At 41.3% G+C, this 18,596-nt stretch overlaps 1 protein-coding gene across 2 annotated transcripts in view; it reads left to right on the forward strand.

Moving 5' to 3' along the window:
* ACAT1 (acetyl-CoA acetyltransferase 1) overlaps window positions 1-18,596 on the forward strand; it is a 25,648-nt gene that overhangs the window by 6,522 nt on the left and 530 nt on the right. The window contains exons 2-12 of one of the 2 annotated variants that reach the window (XM_037745202.1): window positions 3,136-3,183; window positions 4,724-4,841; window positions 5,428-5,523; window positions 6,031-6,131; window positions 10,545-10,688; window positions 11,404-11,554; window positions 13,377-13,472; window positions 14,204-14,317; window positions 15,735-15,799; window positions 17,661-17,818; window positions 17,915-18,156. In XM_037745202.1, coding sequence (XP_037601130.1) covers window positions 3,136-3,183; window positions 4,724-4,841; window positions 5,428-5,523; window positions 6,031-6,131; window positions 10,545-10,688; window positions 11,404-11,554; window positions 13,377-13,472; window positions 14,204-14,317; window positions 15,735-15,799; window positions 17,661-17,818; window positions 17,915-18,020 — 1,197 coding nt within the window. In that variant the 3' untranslated portion in view covers window positions 18,021-18,156. Of the gene's footprint in view, window positions 1-3,135; window positions 3,184-4,723; window positions 4,842-5,427; window positions 5,524-6,030; window positions 6,132-10,544; window positions 10,689-11,403; window positions 11,555-13,376; window positions 13,473-14,203; window positions 14,318-15,734; window positions 15,800-17,660; window positions 17,819-17,914; window positions 18,157-18,596 lie in introns of those variants that run through there. The other variant, XM_017547058.2, reaches the window with a different exon arrangement.

The following is an 18,596-nucleotide window of genomic DNA, read 5'->3' on the forward strand; positions in this document are numbered from 1 at the left end:
GAGTGAAACTCCGTCTCAAAAAAAAAAAAAAAAAGAAATATGTACAGGTAATTTTCACATTTTTCTCCCAGAAGATTATAATGCTGCTTGAGTACAGAACCAGGTTTTATAGATTTCAAATTCCTCATAATGCCTTCTATAAGGTAAGTGATTTCAACAAGTTTGTCAAGCAAGTGAAGCATTAAATAGTTGTTTGTGTGTCAGTCATCTCTCCCTAAAAAGACTGTAAAGGCCTCTTTGGAATAGGGGCTGCATTCAATATTTGTAATGATGACATTTTAAAATTGAATCAGGACTTAGTTTATTTCATTCAGCAAAGTTGTTAACATAAAGTTTTCACATAAGAGCGACTTATTCCATAATATTAACATCAAAAAAGTGTTTACCTTAGAATTAAATTCTGTTCTTCCACTGCCTAGGGAAACATTCTCTCTTTACGGTGCCATTTGCCATATCTATTCTCATCCAAACACTATACAAATCAATTTGGGCCTGGGCACGGTGGCTCACACCTGTAATCCCAGTACTTTGGGAGGCTGAGGCTGGCAGATCACCTGAGGTCAGGAGTTTGAGACTAGCCTGTCCAACATGGTGAAACGCTGTCTTTACTAAAAACAAAATTAGCTGGGCATGGTGGTGGGCGCCTGTAAATCCCAGCTACTCAGGAGGCAGAAACAGGAGAATCGCTTGAACCCAGGAGGCAGAGGTTGCAGTTAGCCGAGATCATGACAGTGCTCTTCAGTGTGGGTGACAGCGAGACTCCGCCCAAAAAAAAAAAAAAAAAAAGTCAATTTGGGGGCTTCCTTGTTACTGTGACTGTTTATAACTCCTGCTTGACAAATCTTTCCTTTGTCCTGTGTTATAAATGGAAAGTTTTAGTTATTTCTGTTGAGTCAGGACAAAGCATGTTGATCTGTGAAAAGCTAAATTCTTGGGTCAATTTAAAGTTCAGATATTTGTAGCCTTGTTTGTTGCTCTGTTTACAAGATGATTGCCCATTATAACTTTCCATAATTAGTTGATAAGGTTCTAAATCTAAATTGTCACTTTTGACTGTTTGCTGTGCTTTCTGACCTCAGATGATAAAAAACTTTATTCTTCCTGGAATGTCGAGGCTGTTGTGAGCCGTGATTGTACCACTGCACTCCAGCCTGGGTGACAAAGCAAGACCCTGTCTCAAAACAAAATTAAAAAAATGTATTCTTTGTTCTTTGTCCTGTAAATAGTCTAATTTCACATCAGTTATGTCTCTGAATTGAGTCCTGCATTGTCAGAATTTACTGTGTGTTGTTTTGTTTTGTTTTTTTAAACGGAGTTTTGCTCTTTTCTCCCAGGCTGTAGTACAATGAACATGTGTGTGCAAGTGTCTTTTTCGTTAATGATTTCTTTCTTTTTTTTTTTTTTTTTTTTTTTTTTTTTTTTTTTTTTTCATTTTTGAGATGGAGCCTTGCTCTGTCACCCAGGCTGGAATGCAGTGGCATGATCTCGGCTCACTGTAACCTCCGCCGCCTCGGTTCAAGAGATTCTCCTGCCTCAGCTTCCCAAGTGGCTGGGATTACAGGCACCCACCACCACCTCTGGCTAATTTTTGTATTTTTAGTAAAGACGAGGTTTTGCCAAGTTGGCCAGGCTGATCTCCAACTCCTGACCTCAAGTGATCCACCCACCTCAGCCTTCCAAAGTGCTGGGATTACAGGCATGAGCCACTGCACCTGATCTGTTGTTGACATTTGTTCCTAAGAAGCGTGGAAAGAACTGAAAAGTAGTAGGGGCAAGATGATTACTCTTTCCTTTAAGAAAAAATTTTATCTGCTATTACAGATTATATGAGATGTGTTTGCCTCATATAAAAAGACAATTTTTGGAAGTGCATGGAGAGAAACAGCAAGTTTTACTTGAAAACAATCTTAAAGAAATGAGAATATCTGGCCAGGTGCAGTGTAATGCCAGCACTTTAGGAGACGAAGGCAGATGGATTACCTGAGGTTAGAAGTTCGAGACCAGCCTGGCCAAACTGCTGAAACCCCGTCTCTACTAAAAATACAAAAATTAGCTGGGCATAGTGGTGGGCACCTGTAATCCCAGCTACTCAAGAGGCTGAGGCAGGAGAATCACTTGAACCCGAGAGGCAGAGGCTGCAGTGAGCCGAGATTGTGCCATTCATTGCACCCCAGCCTGGGTGACAGAGCAAGACTCCGTCTCAAAAAAACAAAAAAACAAACAAACAAAAAAGGAAATGAGAGTATCTTGTTAGATTTTAAGAAAGACTTGAAATTTTTTTTCTTCAGACAGAGTCGTGCTCAGTTGCCCAGGCTGGAGTGCAGTGGTACAATCTTGGCTCACTGAAACCTCTGCCTACTGGGTTCAAGTGATTCTCCTGCCACAGCCTCCCAAGTAGCTGGGATTACAGGCATGTGCCACAACACTGGGCTAATTTTTGTACTTCTGCTAGAGACTGGGTCTCACAATGTTGGCCAGGCTGGTCTTGAACTCCTGATCTCAGGTGATCTGCCCGCCTCAGCCTCCCAAAGTGCTAGGATTACAGGCGTGAGCCACCGCACTTGGCCAAGACTTAGAAATTTTGAGATAGTAAACTTAGAAGTTAAAACATACATTTCCGGCCAGGTGCCGTGGCTCACACCTGTAATCCCAGCACTTTGGAAGGCCAAGGCAGGTGGATCACCTGAGGTCGGGAGTTCGAGACCAGCCTGACCAACATGGAGAAACCCTGTCCCTACTAAAAATACAAAATTAGCAGGCATGGTGGTGCATGCCTGTAATCCCAGCTACTGGGGATTACTGGGGCTGAGGCAGGAGAATTACTTGAACCTAGGAGGTGGAGGTTTCACTGAGCTGAGACTGAGCCACTGCACTCCAGCTTGGGCAATAAGAGCAAACTCTGTCTCAAACAAAACAAAACAAACACACCATACATTTCCAATGAATAGTTAATCAGAAAAGTTTATTATGAAGCAGTTATTTTTTTCTAATTTTTAAAAGTCATATATTCTGACTGCAAAAACTTGGAAATGAAAGCATAAAGGTACAGGAAGAAATCACTATAAAACCTTATCACTGAGAAATATAAAATAATACAGATTAATATTTTTTACATTATAAATATTTATATTATAGGAAATAAGATACGTGGAACGAAGTTATGTATCACAACCCACTTTGAAGGTAAGTAATTTAAATTGTGCTTTAAAATTTCCAGAATTTAAAGGAAATAATAAAAATGTATATACTGATGATGTGGGTATATGTGAAGGTTAGAGCAGGATTATGCAATGGTTAGGAATAGCTAACTATTGAAATATGAAGTTAAACTAGGTTAGTATAATGTAAAAACATTTCAGTTAGTCTCTGCTCATGTTTGCTGCTTCTCCATCGTCTGTTGCAAACAACCTTTTCTCTAGAACTGGACTCTTCCTTGACTCACAGGCACTCCCATTGTATTGTATGTGTGTTATAAGCAGACACTGTATAGAAGATCCTAGAAGAGAGGGAGTGGAACAGCTGGGAATTGGACAAGGAAGGCCATTACAGCATCTCCTAGGACCTTCTGAGTCCTCTTTTTGTTTTGTAAGGTTCACTAAAGTGACTTAGTTAAGACCTTCTATCAAAACCTAGGCAACAATTCTGTTATTAATCTATAAATAGGAGGCTGTGGAAGACAAGTGTGAGGAAAGAACCGTCACAGTGCTGTTTTATAGCATTCAAGAGGGCTTTTATATTCTTTTGCTTAATGCTCATGCTATTGTCTTATTGTTTAAGAAATTATGGCTCTGGGTGGCTCATGCCTGTAATCCTAGCACTTTGGAAGGCCAAGGTGGGTGGATCACCTGACGTCAGGAGTTCGAGAACAGGCTGGCCAACATGGCGAAACCCTGTCTCTATTAAAAATACAAAAATTAGCTGGGCATAGTGGCAGGTGCCTGTATTCCCAGCTACTCAGGAGGCTGAGGCAGGAGAATCCCTTGAACCTGGGAGGCAGAGGTTGCAGTGAGCCAAGATCACGCCACTGTACTCCAGCCTGGGCGACAGAGTGGGATTCCATCTCAAAAAAAAAAAAAAAAGTAATTATGGGTCTGGCTCTGTCCTAGTTAAGTGGTATAGCCCCATCTAAGATACAGGTCTTGATTCCTAGCCCAGAGTTCCTTTTAGTAAGGGACCCTCTTGGTTAGAGTTGTTTATTATGCAGTTAATAAGAGTAAAGTGGCAGAGCGTGGTGGTTCATACCCGTAATCCCAGCACTTTGGTAGGCCAAGACAGGAGGATTGCTTGAGCCCAGGAGTTCGAGGCTGCAATGAGCTATGATCATGCCACTGCATTCCAGCCTGGGCAACTGAGCAAGACCCTGTCTCAAAACAAAAATACAAAAACAAACCAAGTTAGAGTGACCATTTTTCTTAAGTTACGACTGAGGAATAGAAAGGAAACTTAAGCTTCTGACCTCAAACCTCCTGTGGAGAACTGGGAAGGATCTACATCTGTTTTTTGAGTTGGTTTCTCGAAGGTCTTCCTTAGAGAAAATAGTTGAACAGCTGTAAAGATAATCAATTCAGCGGTAGCGCTTACTGAATTGGTATTCAACTATTTAGATTAATTTTTGATGACTTCTCATTCATAAGTGTTTTTGGGTATTTATGAATTAGGTTTATTTAATGAAATACGATTTGGGTAAAATACCTACAATTTTTACTATCTTATATCTTGCCAGGAAGTGGTCATAGCAAGTGCTGTAAGAACACCCATTGGATCCTTCTTAGGCAGCCTTTCTTTGCTGCCAGCCACTAAACTCGGTTCCATTGCAATTCAGGGAGCCATTGAAAAGGCAGGTCAGTAGTTGCTTTGCTTTTTAAGGGAGCAAAATTATTCGATGGAAAATACACTTATTTTGCATTAACTATGGATGTAACACTTAGAAATGACTTAATGCGGCCGGGTGCAGTGGCTCATGCCTATAATCCCAGCACTTTGGGAGGCTGAGGCAGGCAGATCATGAGGTCAGGAGTTTGAGACCAGCCTGGCCAACGTGATGAAACCCCATCTCTACTAAAAATACAAAAATTAGCTGGGCATGGTGGCAGGCATCCTGTCATCCCAGCTGCTTGGAAGGCTGAGGCAGGAGAATCGCTTGAACCTGGGAGGGAGAGGTTGCAGTGAGTTGAGATGGCGCCCCTGCACTCCAGCCTGGGTGACAGAGCAAGACTCTGTCTCAAAAAAAATAAAAAAAATGACTTAATGCCTACATTTCTGCTTTCCCTTGTAAAGAAGGCTTTGTTCTATACAGTTTAGATTGGAACTCAAAACTGATAAGAAAAAGAAACCATTCCTATTGTGTAATGTCACATCTTATTAGGTAATCACTATTAAATTGAATTTAATGCCTTTGTGGCTTTTTTTTTTTTTTTTTAAATAAAGGGATTCCAAAAGAAGAAGTGAAAGAAGCATACATGGGTAATGTTCTACAAGGAGGCACAGGACAAGCCCCTACAAGGCAGGCAGTATTGGGTGCAGGTACTAGGAAGACATTTTTGCTTTTATACTTAAAATGTGTAAAATGGGCTTGGTACAGTGGTTCAAGCCTGTAATTGCAGCACTTTGGGAGGCTGAGGCAGGTGGATCATGGGGTTGAGAGATCGAGACCATCCTGGCCAATGTGGTGAAACCTGGCTGCTACTAAAAATACAAAAATTAGCTGTGTGTGGTGGCACACACCTGTAATCCCAGCTACTCGGGAGGCTGAGGAAGGAGAGTCACTTGAACTCAGGAGGTGGAGGTTGCAGTGAGCCGAGATTGCGCCATTGCACTCCAGCCTGGGTGACAAAGCGAGACTCCATCTCAAAAAAAAAAAAAAAAGTGTAAAATGGCAGAATGATTATTTAAGCTTAAATGAAATACTAAATGCATTATATAATTTGTAGTCCTTGGCAGAAGAAATGTTGCAGCTTATAGTAACATGCTTTATTAAAGTTCTGCAGTTTTGTTTATCTGTTTTTCAAAAGTGACTTATATTGGTTTTAGGCTTACCTATTTCTACTCCATGCACCACCATAAACAAAGTTTGTGCTTCAGGAATGAAAGCCATCATGATGGCCTCTCAAAATCTCATGTGTGGACATCAGGTAAGAAACACCTTTTCCATTTATTAAGCAGAATAATACCCAGGGCTAAAAGACACAAACATTTAGGCATATTCATGCTTTAGAAATGAAATTCTTTCTCATAAGTTACTATGTTTTCTCATACGTTCAAGAGTGTCTGGATTTGCTAAGTCCATTTGAAAAACAATCAAAATGATAGCCTAGGTTGGGTATCATGCCTGTAATTCAGCACTTGAGAAGGTTGAGGCAGGAGGATCCTAGGAGTTTGAGACCAGCCTAGGCAACATAGCAAGTGGGACCCTGCTCTTTTTTTAAAAAAAAGATAGCCAAAGTGATTTGTGTTAAAAAGTAGTTTTTAGGCCCAGGCGCAGTGGCTCAGTCCTATAATCCTAGCATTTTGGTAGGCTGAGGCCGGGGCAGATTACTTGAGGCCAGGAATTTAAGACCAGCTTGGCCAGCACGGCAAAACCCCATTTCTACTAAAAATGCAAAAATTAGCTGGGTGTGGTGGCAGGCACTTGTAATCCCAGCTACCCCGGAAGCTGAGGCACAAGAATCACTTGCATCTGGGAGGCAGAGGTTGCAGTGAGCTGAGATTGTGCCACTGCACTCCAGCCTGGGAGACAGAGCAAAAGTCTGTCAAAAAAAAAAAAAAAAAAATTTGTAGTTTTTAGCCAAGGCATTGGGGTCTTTCTCTGAGGATGGGTGACTAAGAATTCATAAATACTGTATTTGACANTTCAGGCAATTCTCCTGCCTCAGCCTCCTGAGTAGCTGGGATTACAGGCACGAGCCACCATGCCCAGCTAATTTTTTGTATTTTTAGTAGAGACAGGGTTTCACCATGTTGACCAGGATGGTCTCAATCTCTTGACCTCGTGATTCACCCGCCTCGGCCTCCCACAGTGCTGGGATTACAGGCTTGAGCTACTGCGCCCGGCCAACAACATGGTATTTTAAGTTGAATAGTGGTTTACTACAAGGTTACTGGGAGTGCCTCCAAGAACTGAAGGATGAACAGTAGCAATCATTCAGCTCTGGGAACGTCAGGGATTGGAAATGGATATTCAGTACTACTAGGACATGCTCGCCTGGCTTCTCATACCTGCAGGGTTTTGTGCTTTATTCTCTCAGCCTTTCTTAAGTTGGCGCCTCCACCTGTAGGGTCACACATATAGGGTTCTCGAGGAGGAGAGAGACTTTCTCACCAGTTCCAGCAGAATAAATCCATAGTATAGACTCATTAACGTGCTTTGGGTTACAATTCTATTCCAGAAATGATTACTTGCTCTAGATGCTAGAATGTTAGAGCTTAGCCAGTATAGGCTAGATAGCTACCTCTGGGGTCAGGACAGTAGGGTCTGTGATCATAGAAGGGAGTTGAGGGAGAAGAGAATGGGATGTGGAGGTGTATCAGATTTAAATTTTGTGGCCGGGTGCACTGGCTCACACCTACAATCCCAACACTTTGTGGCCAGGTGCACTGGCTCACACCTACAATCCCAACACTTGGGAGGCCGAGGTGGGAGGATCACTTGAGCCCAGGAGTTTGAGATCAGCTTGGGCAACAAAGTGAGACTCGGACTCCACAAAAAAAATAAAAAATTATTGGCTGTGATGATGGTTCACACCTGTAGTCCCAGCTATGTGGGAGGCTGTGGTGGGAGGATCACTTGGACCTGGAGAGGTTGAGGTAAACTGTGATGATGCCACTGAACTGCAGCCTAAGCGACAGAGGGACACCCTGTCTCCAAAAAAAAAAAAAAAAATTTGTAGTTTTTAGCCAAGGCATTGGGGTCTTTCTCTGAGGATGGGTGACTAAGAATTCATAAATACTGTATTTGACAGAGTAAGAAGGGTTTTCATTATAAAGGAGAACAAGGTGCTTAACCCTGGGAATCAAATCATTGACTGAGCCCAGGCTTGATGACTAATTTGTACTTTGTACAATGCCTGGATTCAGTTTCTAAAGGCTTTCTAATTAGCCTTAAGCAAGAGACAGGCTGCTTAGCACATATATGCTGTCATGTCAGGAGGTGAGACCTGGGCACACAGAAGAACCAGGATTCTCTCAGATCTGAGCTCTTCATTTCTCAGATGAAGATTATCTTCAGTGTGTCTGAGATAGCCACAAAGTTAGAGGGCTGGGCATCTACCGTGTGCCAGTCACTGGAAATAGAGTGGTGAACAGAACATTGAAAAAAATCTCTACGTGTGCCGGTCTCTGTTGGACAAATTCCTAAAAGAAATGCTGAGTCAGAGGATTTGATCATTTTGATATTAGCAATTGCTTTCCCTAAAAGCTGTACCAGTTACTTTCCAAAAGTTGTGTGACCTGTTTGCCTGCAGCTGCACCAACACTGGGTGGTACCAAACCCTTGTCAAACCAGTGGGTGAAAAACGATCATGAGATTGTTTAGACTTTCAGAACTGCTTGATGTAGAAAGTTTTGTCTTAATTAATTTATTGTGGCTCTCTAGCAAATACTATCTGTACTATATTGAAATACTTTCATTTAATATTACTTGATTCATTTGTGCATAAATACAGTGACTTACAGGCATACTTGGAAGTGCTTTGTTTTGAATATTGATGATCTTGGAAAATGGTCAGTTTTACTTTATAACGAAGAATAATTGATACTTTATTTTCTGTCAGTTTTTATTGCCATCACTGATAGTAAAAAGTAAAAGTGAATAAAACTTAGATGAGAACTGGTTAAGAATTTCTGTATTTTGGGATAGGCAAAATATTTAGGTTTCTTTGGTATAGAGCTTGCTTGTCTGTATGCCTGATCAACGACTGTAAGAAGATATCACTGGCTTTATATTTATATTAAACTATATTTTTAACTAGCCCTTATAATGCAAGTGAACTTTTTTTGCTGACTTGTAAAGTAGTAACAGGTTGATTGATTAATATTTATTAAACCTCTATATGCCAGTTGCCAAGGATGTAAAAATATGACAAGGTGTCTGACCTCAAAGGAGCAGAGTCTAGGGGGAAGACTTGACATATAAACATATAATATTAATAAAAGCATTGCATAGTAATTGGGGAACATGAAGGAAAAGAAACTGTTTCAGGAAAAGATAGAAATAAGTGGTCAAGGCAGACATGAAGTAGTGTTCTGATTAGTTTTAAAGGAAATGTAGGTGTTTTTACATGTAGGTGGATAGGTCAGAAAGTACAGAGGTGTATGTGTAAATGTGCACAGTGTCTCTGGAGAGCTTTAACTAGTTCTGTGTGACCTGAGGTATAGGTCAGGCCATGAGACTGAAAAAAGGGAGAGAAGGCACACTGTAAAGGCTTTATATACTGTGCTGAGTTCGCTAAGGTGTGAAATGATCAGACTTACATTCTAGCCAAAACGAGTCAGATGAGTGTAGATGATTCTTTGGTGGAAAGGCTGCATGTCAGAAGATCAAATGGACATTTTTTTCAGCTGTCCAGGAAGAGATGATGAGGATCTCAATCAAGGAAGTGGCATTATTTCCATGAACTGAGATTACTTCTAATCTTCTAGAACACATTACCTTTTTAGTAGCATGAATGAAATGAAGGGTTGGAAGGAAAAGAATTTCAGGTCAGGCACGGTGGTTTACGCCTGTAATCCCAGCATTTTGTGAGGCTGAGAGGGAGGATAGCTTGAGTCTGGGAGTTCGAGAGCTGCTGGGTGACATAGTGAAACCCCGTCTCTACTAAAAATACTATACAAAAATTAGCTGGGTGTGGTGGTGCATGCCTGCAGACCCAGCTACTCAGGAGGCTGGGATGGGAGGATAACCTGAGACCAAAAGGTGGAGGCTGCAGTGAGCTGAGATTGGGCCACTGCACTCCAGCCTGGGCAACAGTAGGACCCTGTCTAAAAAAAAAGGTAAGTATTTTAGAAGATGGTTTTACATGGAAGATTTCTGGTATTCTTATTAATGTCTGATAATGTACTTCTCTCTTTTTAAGACTGAGTCTTGCTCTCTCACCCAGGCTGGAGTGCAGTGGCATGATCTCAGCTCACAGTAACCTTTGCCTCTCAGGTTCAAGCAGTCCTCCTGCCTTGGCATCCTGAGTAGCTGGGATTACAGGCGCCTCCCACCACACCCAGCTAATTTTTGTATTTTTAGTAGAGGGGGGTTTCAACATGTTGGCCAGGCTGATCCCGAACTCCTGACCTCAAATGATCCACCCCCCCTCAGCCTCCTAAAGTGCTGGGATTACAGGTGTGAGCCACCGTGGCCAGCCAACTTATCATTACACATTTTATACCATTTCTTTTCATCAGGGCGAAGCTGTAACGAGGGTACTTCCTATATTCACTGTGTAACAAATGTTTGATAAATGCATGTAGAATACTTGTTTGGAGGTAGCTGTATAAATGGTATCATGGGTTTGCAACTATCTGAGTTAACATTAGGTCTTTCTGGCGTTGCTGCACAGGATGTGATGGTGGCAGGTGGGATGGAGAGCATGTCCAATGTTCCGTATGTGATGAACAGAGGAGCAACGCCCTATGGTGGGGTAAAGCTTGAAGATTTGATCGTAAAAGACGGGCTAACTGATGTCTACAATAAAATTCATATGGTAAATGGGATTTTTAGTGGATAAATGCTATCTAATGTCCAGTACTGTTTGATTTTTCTTACTGTATATACTTTACAAACTGAACTGAAAGATGGGCTCTGTAACTGTTGATTTTAGCCATGTGCTTTAGGAAAATATTTTTGTATGCCTATGGTATTGGCATGGCTCAGCCATTAAAGAAATTATCCCACATTTAAATAGGGTATTTTCTGATGCTCAGCTAGCAACTCCTAGGCTAATTCAAGTATTTGAAGATAAGACATGAGTGGGCTGGGCATGGTTGCTCATGCCTGTAATCCCAGCACTCTGGGAGGCTGAGGTGGGCGGATCACCTGAGGTCAGGAGTTGGAGACCAGTTTCGCCAACATGATGAAACCCTGTCTCTACTGAAAATACAAAAAATTAGCCAGGCATGGTGGTGTGTGCCCGTAATCCCAGCTACTGGGGAGGCTGAGGCAGGAGAATCACTTGAACTTGGGAGGCGGAGGTTGCAGTGAGCCAAGATTGCACCACTGCATTCCAGCCCGGATGAGAAGAGCAAACCTTTGTCTCAAAAAAAGACATAAGTGAAAAGTTACCTAGTATAGAAATAAATGTATTTTAAGAAACTAGATTGAACAACTAACCACTATTTTTATAAGTTATGCAAAGTTAATAGATATTTCCTAAATTATACAAAGTTAACTAGCTTTAAAATATTTCAACTTTTTCTCAGGGCAACTGTGCTGAGAATACAGCAAAGAAGCTGAATATTGGACGAGATGAACAGGACACTTATGCTATTAACTCTTACACCAGAAGTAAAACAGCATGGGAAGCTGGGAAATTTGCAGATGAAGTTATTCCTGTCACAGTTACAGTAAAAGGTAGAGAGATAATGTTCCAAACAAGATGAACAGATTTTTCATGTTGCTGAATGTTTTATGCTTCAGTTTAAAATTAGGACATTGTTATCTCTGTTCATTTCAACTGAGGACACTGCTTATGGTTAATAAAGTGAGGAGTTGCCAGTTCAGTGAGAACATAAATCGCCCAACTTAATGTCTCATTTCAATCCATTTATAAGATCTCTAAGAATATTATTTTACATTCGAGAACTGTATTTATTGGAACTCGTTTTCCTGTCAGTGACAGGCAACATGGTATTTTTTTTTTTTTGGGACGGAGTTTCGCTTTCGTTACCCAGGCTGGAGTACAATGGCGCGATCTCGGCTCACCGCAACCTCTGCCTCCTGGGTTCAGGCAATTCTCCTGCCTCAGCCTCCTGAGTAGCTGGGATTACAGGCACGAACCACCATGCCCAGCTAATTTTTTGTATTTTTAGTAGAGACGGGGTTTCACCGTGTTGACCAGGATGGTATCGATCTTTTTTTGAGACGGAGTTTCGCTCGTTACCCAGGCTGGAGTGCAATGGCGCGATCTCGGCTCACCGCAACCTCTGCCTCCTGGGTTCAGGCAATTCTCCTGCCTCAGCCTCCTGAGTAGCTGGGATTACAGGCACGAGCCACCATGCCCAGCTAATTTTTTGTATTTTTAGTAGAGACAGGGTTTCACCATGTTGACCAGGATGGTCTCAATCTCTTGACCTCGTGATTCACCCGCCTCGGCCTCCCACAGTGCTGGGATTACAGGCTTGAGCTACTGCGCCCGGCCAACAACATGGTATTTTAAGTTGAATAGTGGTTTACTACAAGGTTACTGGGAGTGCCTCCAAGAACTGAAGGATGAACAGTAGCAATCATTCAGCTCTGGGAACGTCAGGGATTGGAAATGGATATTCAGTACTACTAGGACATGCTCGCCTGGCTTCTCATACCTGCAGGGTTTTGTGCTTTATTCTCTCAGCCTTTCTTAAGTTGGCGCCTCCACCTGTAGGGTCACACATATAGGGTTCTCGAGGAGGAGAGAGACTTTCTCACCAGTTCCAGCAGAATAAATCCATAGTATAGACTCATTAACGTGCTTTGGGTTACAATTCTATTCCAGAAATGATTACTTGCTCTAGATGCTAGAATGTTAGAGCTTAGCCAGTATAGGCTAGATAGCTACCTCTGGGGTCAGGACAGTAGGGTCTGTGATCATAGAAGGGAGTTGAGGGAGAAGAGAATGGGATGTGGAGGTGTATCAGATTTAAATTTTGTGGCCGGGTGCACTGGCTCACACCTACAATCCCAACACTTTGTGGCCAGGTGCACTGGCTCACACCTACAATCCCAACACTTGGGAGGCCGAGGTGGGAGGATCACTTGAGCCCAGGAGTTTGAGATCAGCTTGGGCAACAAAGTGAGACTCGGACTCCACAAAAAAAATAAAAAATTATTGGCTGTGATGATGGTTCACACCTGTAGTCCCAGCTATGTGGGAGGCTGTGGTGGGAGGATCACTTGGACCTGGAGAGGTTGAGGTAAACTGTGATGATGCCACTGAACTGCAGCCTAAGCGACAGAGGGACACCCTGTCTCCAAAAAAAAAAAAAAAAAATTTGTTAAGCTACTTAATAAGTTTCTCTTTAAGACAGTAACATAATAGAGATTACAGATAGTAGACTCTAGATTAGTGTTTACTTGGGATGGTTTAAGGGAGGCAGGGATGCAAAGGGAGGCACAGAATACTGGGCACCAGGTACAACAGTTGTTTGCTGAATGAGTACTTGTTGGAGTGGTTTTTCTTAAAATATTTTTATTTTAGGTAAACCAGATGTAGTGGTGAAAGAAGATGAAGAATACAAACGTGTTGATTTTAGCAAAGTTCCAAAGCTGAAGACAGTTTTCCAGAAAGAAAATGGTTAGTGTTAAGAAATGAAGCATAAATAAAAAATTGAGCCAGTATACCATACCTAATTCTTAGAATTGCCTAAGGATTTTTAAAAAGTAATTGTAGAAGACATCTAGATGTTATTTAGCATTTCCAATATAGCAGACTCATGCAAAATTAATTGAAAGTATAAAATTGACAGTTTATACCTTCCCAGGGAAGACATGTATAACATGACTATAGAATTCAGTTTTTCATATATTGCAGTCTACGGTAGGGTCTTCATTGGCATTGAAAAAATATATATTTATTGATATAATTTGCATACCATAAATTGTCCTGTTTAAAGTGGTTCACTAGTTTTTAGTATTCATTGATATTTAATTCCAGGTGTTCTAGATGAGAAGAAATATCTGATTTGAAAAATGCAGTGAGTATCTGCTATATATGGAATGAGGAAAGTTAGACCCTGGAGACAAAATTAGTAACTGGTCCCTATCATCTTTCAAGAGTTGTAGACCAGCATTTACCCACTGCCATCATGTATGTTTCTGATCTTTGAGAAAATGGTTAGTAAACAGGCATTTTACATTGTGTTGCTGTTAGCTATGTACATGTTTCCTGAGGGCAGGAATTGTCTCCACCCATATGTGTAATTTCTTTAAACATTTAGCAGCTCGGGCAGTAGGTATTTGTTAAATTGAACCAAATGTATTTATCGTGAAGGAATGTTTCGACTTCTTGCTCATTTTTGCTTTCAGGCACAGTAACAGCTGCCAATGCCAGTACGCTGAATGATGGAGCAGCTGCTGTGGTTCTGATGACTGCAGATGCAGCCGAGAGGCTCAACGTTAAACCGCTGGCAAGAATAGTAGGTAAGGCCTGGGAAGTGGCTCACACCTGTAGTCCTAGCACTTTGAGAGGCTGAGGCAGGAAGACTGCTTGAGCAGCAGAGTTCAAAACCAGCCTGGGCAATATAGAAACTTTGTATATACAAACAGTTAAAAAATTAGCTGAGCATGGTGGCATGTGCCTATAGTCCCAGCTACTTGGGAGGCTGAGGCTGGACAATGCCTTGAGCCCAGGAGTTTGAGGTTGCAGTGAGCTGAGATTGTGCCATTGCACTCCGGCCTGGGTGACAGACCCTGTCTTTTAAAGTTTCTAAACATCTATAAGCTCTTCCTGAAATTGAGTTTCCTTGTTAGATATAGCCAACTCCAATATTATGTATTACTATCTATAGGTTGTACTTTGTGGCAGAATTTAATTGATACATCAACTGAGAGAGAAGTTCCTTCAATATTTTCATTATACTTTATATATTAAGCTTTAAGAGCTGGGCACAGTGGCTCATGCCTGTAATCCTAGCATTTTGGGAGGCCGAGGCAGAATTGCTTGAGGCCAGGAGTTTGAGACCAGCCTGGGCAACATAGTGAGACCCCATCTCTGAAGGAAAAATACTAGCCAGGTGTGGTGGCATGCCTGTAGTCCCAGCTATGCAGGAGGCTAAGGCTGACAATCGTTTGAGCCCAATATGTCAAACTGCAGTACCACTGCACTCTGGCCTAGGCAACAGAGCAAGACCTTGTCTATTTTCTTTTTCAAAAGATTAAGCTTTAAAAATTTTTCCTCTCCTATATAAGTAGAAGAAAATAAAGTACATGCGTTTTCTTAGAGAGGCAGCTGTGTAGGAAAAAAGGAATATGAGTTTAAGAATGTAGAAATATCAAATTTAGATGTGTGGCTTTTTAATTTTTATTAACTTGGTGGCACTGGGCAAATTCTCAATGTCCTTAAGCTGATTTTTAGCTGCAAAACTCTTCCTTGCCTTCTTTCTAAGGACTTAAATGGATGCTATTTATAAATTACTTTATAAAAAGCCTTATAACTTCATTTTTTTCTTAGCTTAGATCATGGCTTCTTAACCTCAGCACTACTGACATTCTGCACTCAATAATTCTTTGTTGTAGGGCTGTTCTATGCATTGCAGATGTTGAGCAGCATCCTTAGCCTCTACTCAGGAGCATCTGAACTATTCTGGCAACCAAAAATATCTCTAGGTGGTGCCAATCAGTGTTCCTAGAGACAAATTTCCCCAAACTCCCTCCCAATGAAAATCAGTGTCTTGGATAACTGGACTACCTTATAAAGTGTAGAATCTTCGAAAAGGAAGAAATATATTTACATATATTAAAGGGGTTAGGAAATGTGTATTTAATGGGTTAAACTTGGCTTTTGCATATTCTATACAGCAAAACAAAATTTTAACAACCCCTCCTTTTTTTTAAACAGCATTTGCTGATGCGGCTGTAGAACCTATTGATTTTCCAATCGCTCCTGCATATGCCGTACCTATGGTGAGAACAAAGTGAGGGACGATACTCCATTATGCCAACTGCTGCTTTGCTTTATACCAGGGTTGCAGTTTTTAGATTTTAAATGTTGTTTATCTGCCAAAGCAGAGAGATAGCTTGGTTTCAAATCTTCCCATGTCTTCTCCTGAAAAAGAGTTAAAGCAACAAGGATAAAAAAACAAAACAAAAAGTAAGAACAGCCCACAAACTGCATCTTCAGTAGAACAGGTAAAACTACATATCTGAATTACTTGCTAAGTATGATACTGAACTCACACACCTGGTGTGGTAACCACGAAGGGGAGGGAGGTTGGGCAAAGAAAAGGGAATGCTGGCTGATGGTTCCACATCTAGGATGGAAAGCAACTGGTCACTCCCCAGAAGAAGAGGCCTCCACTCTGAAAGGGAACAGCTGGCAGCAGGTCTTCAAATAGTACAACTAGACACAGAAAACCTACATATTCCACAGTCAGTAAGTGCTATCAAAGAAGAAATAACCAAGTCTCAGTGGAAAGTTGCTAAGCAGTCACAGGAAAAGAGGTTTAGGGGTATAGGGTTCTTAGAAGTCTTAAGGAAAGTGAATGCATCATGTGTAATAAACAGTTCTGGATTCTGAAGGTGGTAGTCATTCTGAGAGCTATAGATGTGGCTATATATGGGTACCATATTTTTTGTTGTTGGAAGAGGGAGCCATTTGAACTGTACAGGATACAAAGCTACCTTAGCCCATTAGTAGAAGAGAGGAAGGTGGAGGAAGAGTTCCATGTTAATTTTGTTATTGCTCACCACCACCAAATTTCTTCTGTAAAGAAAAAGGGCACTCACTAGTAATGTTTTAAGAGGTATTATAGGAATAATCACTAGCACAAAAACACCTTCCTGCATAGCTGAGGAACTACTAAAACAAAATAGATCCTATAATGTAAGATTTTTAATAAATGACTTACAATGAAACTGCAACAAATGTAAGTATCTGTGCCCCAGATAACCCTACAGTAACTTTTATTAAGCAGAAACTGCAGGGGATGCGTTACTATTATGAATAGTAGAAACTAATAAACCTTTTTCATAACAGTCAAGAATATAGACCTGGCTGGGTGCAGTGGCTCTTGCCTGTAATCCCAGCACTTTGGGAGTCCGAGGCAGGCTGAGCGCTTGAGCCTGGGAGGTCAAGGCTGCAGTGAGCCCCGATTGTGCCATTCCACTTCAGCCTGGGTGACACAAGATCCTGTCTCCAAACAACAACAAAAATACAGAACTAAGCAACACAGAAATCAGTAAAGTAGAGTTTAAGATTATATAAAGCATTATATACCCCTGAATAGAAAACATACCTTTTCAAGTGTCTGTGGAAAGAAAGTCAAATTTTCAGTCCCCTACCTTATGTCAAAATAGACCTAAAACAATGCAAACAAAATCCTTTGGTTATAATGGAATAGGATAAGCAACTAAAAATCTGAAAATAGGCCGGGCACGGTGGCTTATGTCTGTAATCCCAGCACTTTGGGAGGACAGGGCAGGCAGATCACTTAAGGTCAGGAGTTCAAGACAAGCCCAGGCAACATGGTGAAACCCCGTCTCTACTAAAAATACAAAAATTAGCCGGGCATGGTGGTGCATGTCTGCAATCCCAGCTACTCAGGAGGCTGAGACAGAATTGCCTGAACCCAGGAGGCGGAGGTGTACTACAACCTGGGAGACAGAGTGAGACTCTGTCTAAACAAATAAATAAATCTGAAAACTGAGATCCATCTGAAACCAAGAACTTCCATATTTTAATAACTGACATCAAATTGTAGAATTTCAAGGAAATGACAGTGATTGCTACTTATTTGAACATCATCTGTCTTTTAAAAAATCGTAGGTTCTTAAAGATGCAGGATTGAAAAAGGAAGATATTGCAATGTGGGAAGTAAATGAAGCTTTTAGTCTCGTTGTACTAGCAAACATTAAAATGCTGGAGATTGATCCCCAAAAAGTGAATATCAATGGAGGAGCTGTTTCTCTGGGGCATCCAATTGGGTAGGTAAAATAGCTGCCTTTGTGTGTCTAGCTAAACTTAAAAACTGCTTCATGATAATTCCTATTAAGTTTTCCTTCCTACCCATCTTTCACAAGGCAAAAACCATTTCTGATAGATGGTATCAGTACTGAACGGAGATATGTCACATCTGTTGTTTCAAACCCAATAATGTTTAATGCTGAAGAAAAAGCGTACATTTAGACTTTTTCCCCCTTTTCTTCCTCCTTCCTATTTATTTCATTAGCTTTAGGGTACAGTGACTTTTGGTTACATGGATGAATTTACAATGGTGGAGGCTGGTTTCAGTGCACCTGTCACCCAAGTAGTATACATTGTACCCAATACATACTTTATTCCACGTCCTCTTTCCATCGTCCATTTTACTGTTCTGTATTTTAAAAGATCTGTGACCCTTCCTGAAACAAGTCCTTCAAGTTTTAGAATAGTAGTAGTTAATTCAGTAAGAAGTAGTGGCTAGGAAGGTTTTCAAGTTAAACTAGAATAGAAATATTTTTGGTTTGTCATAAATTCTGTACTTCATTAAAGAAATAAATGCTTTCTTAGGCCGGGCGCGGTGGCTCACGCCTGTAATCCCAGCACTTTGGGAGGCCAAGGCGGGTGGATCACGAGGTCAAGAGATCGAGACCATCCTGGTCAACATGGTGAAACCCCGCCTCTACTAAAATTACAAAAAATTAGCTGGGCATGGTGGCGCGTGCCTGTAATCCCAGCTACTCAGGAGGCTGAGGCAGGAGAATTGCCTGAACCCAGGAGGCG

The sequence above is a fragment of the Cebus imitator genome, unplaced genomic scaffold, assembly GCF_001604975.1.
Source record: "Cebus imitator isolate Cc_AM_T3 unplaced genomic scaffold, Cebus_imitator-1.0 Scaffold194, whole genome shotgun sequence".
NCBI lineage: Eukaryota > Metazoa > Chordata > Mammalia > Primates > Cebidae > Cebus > Cebus imitator.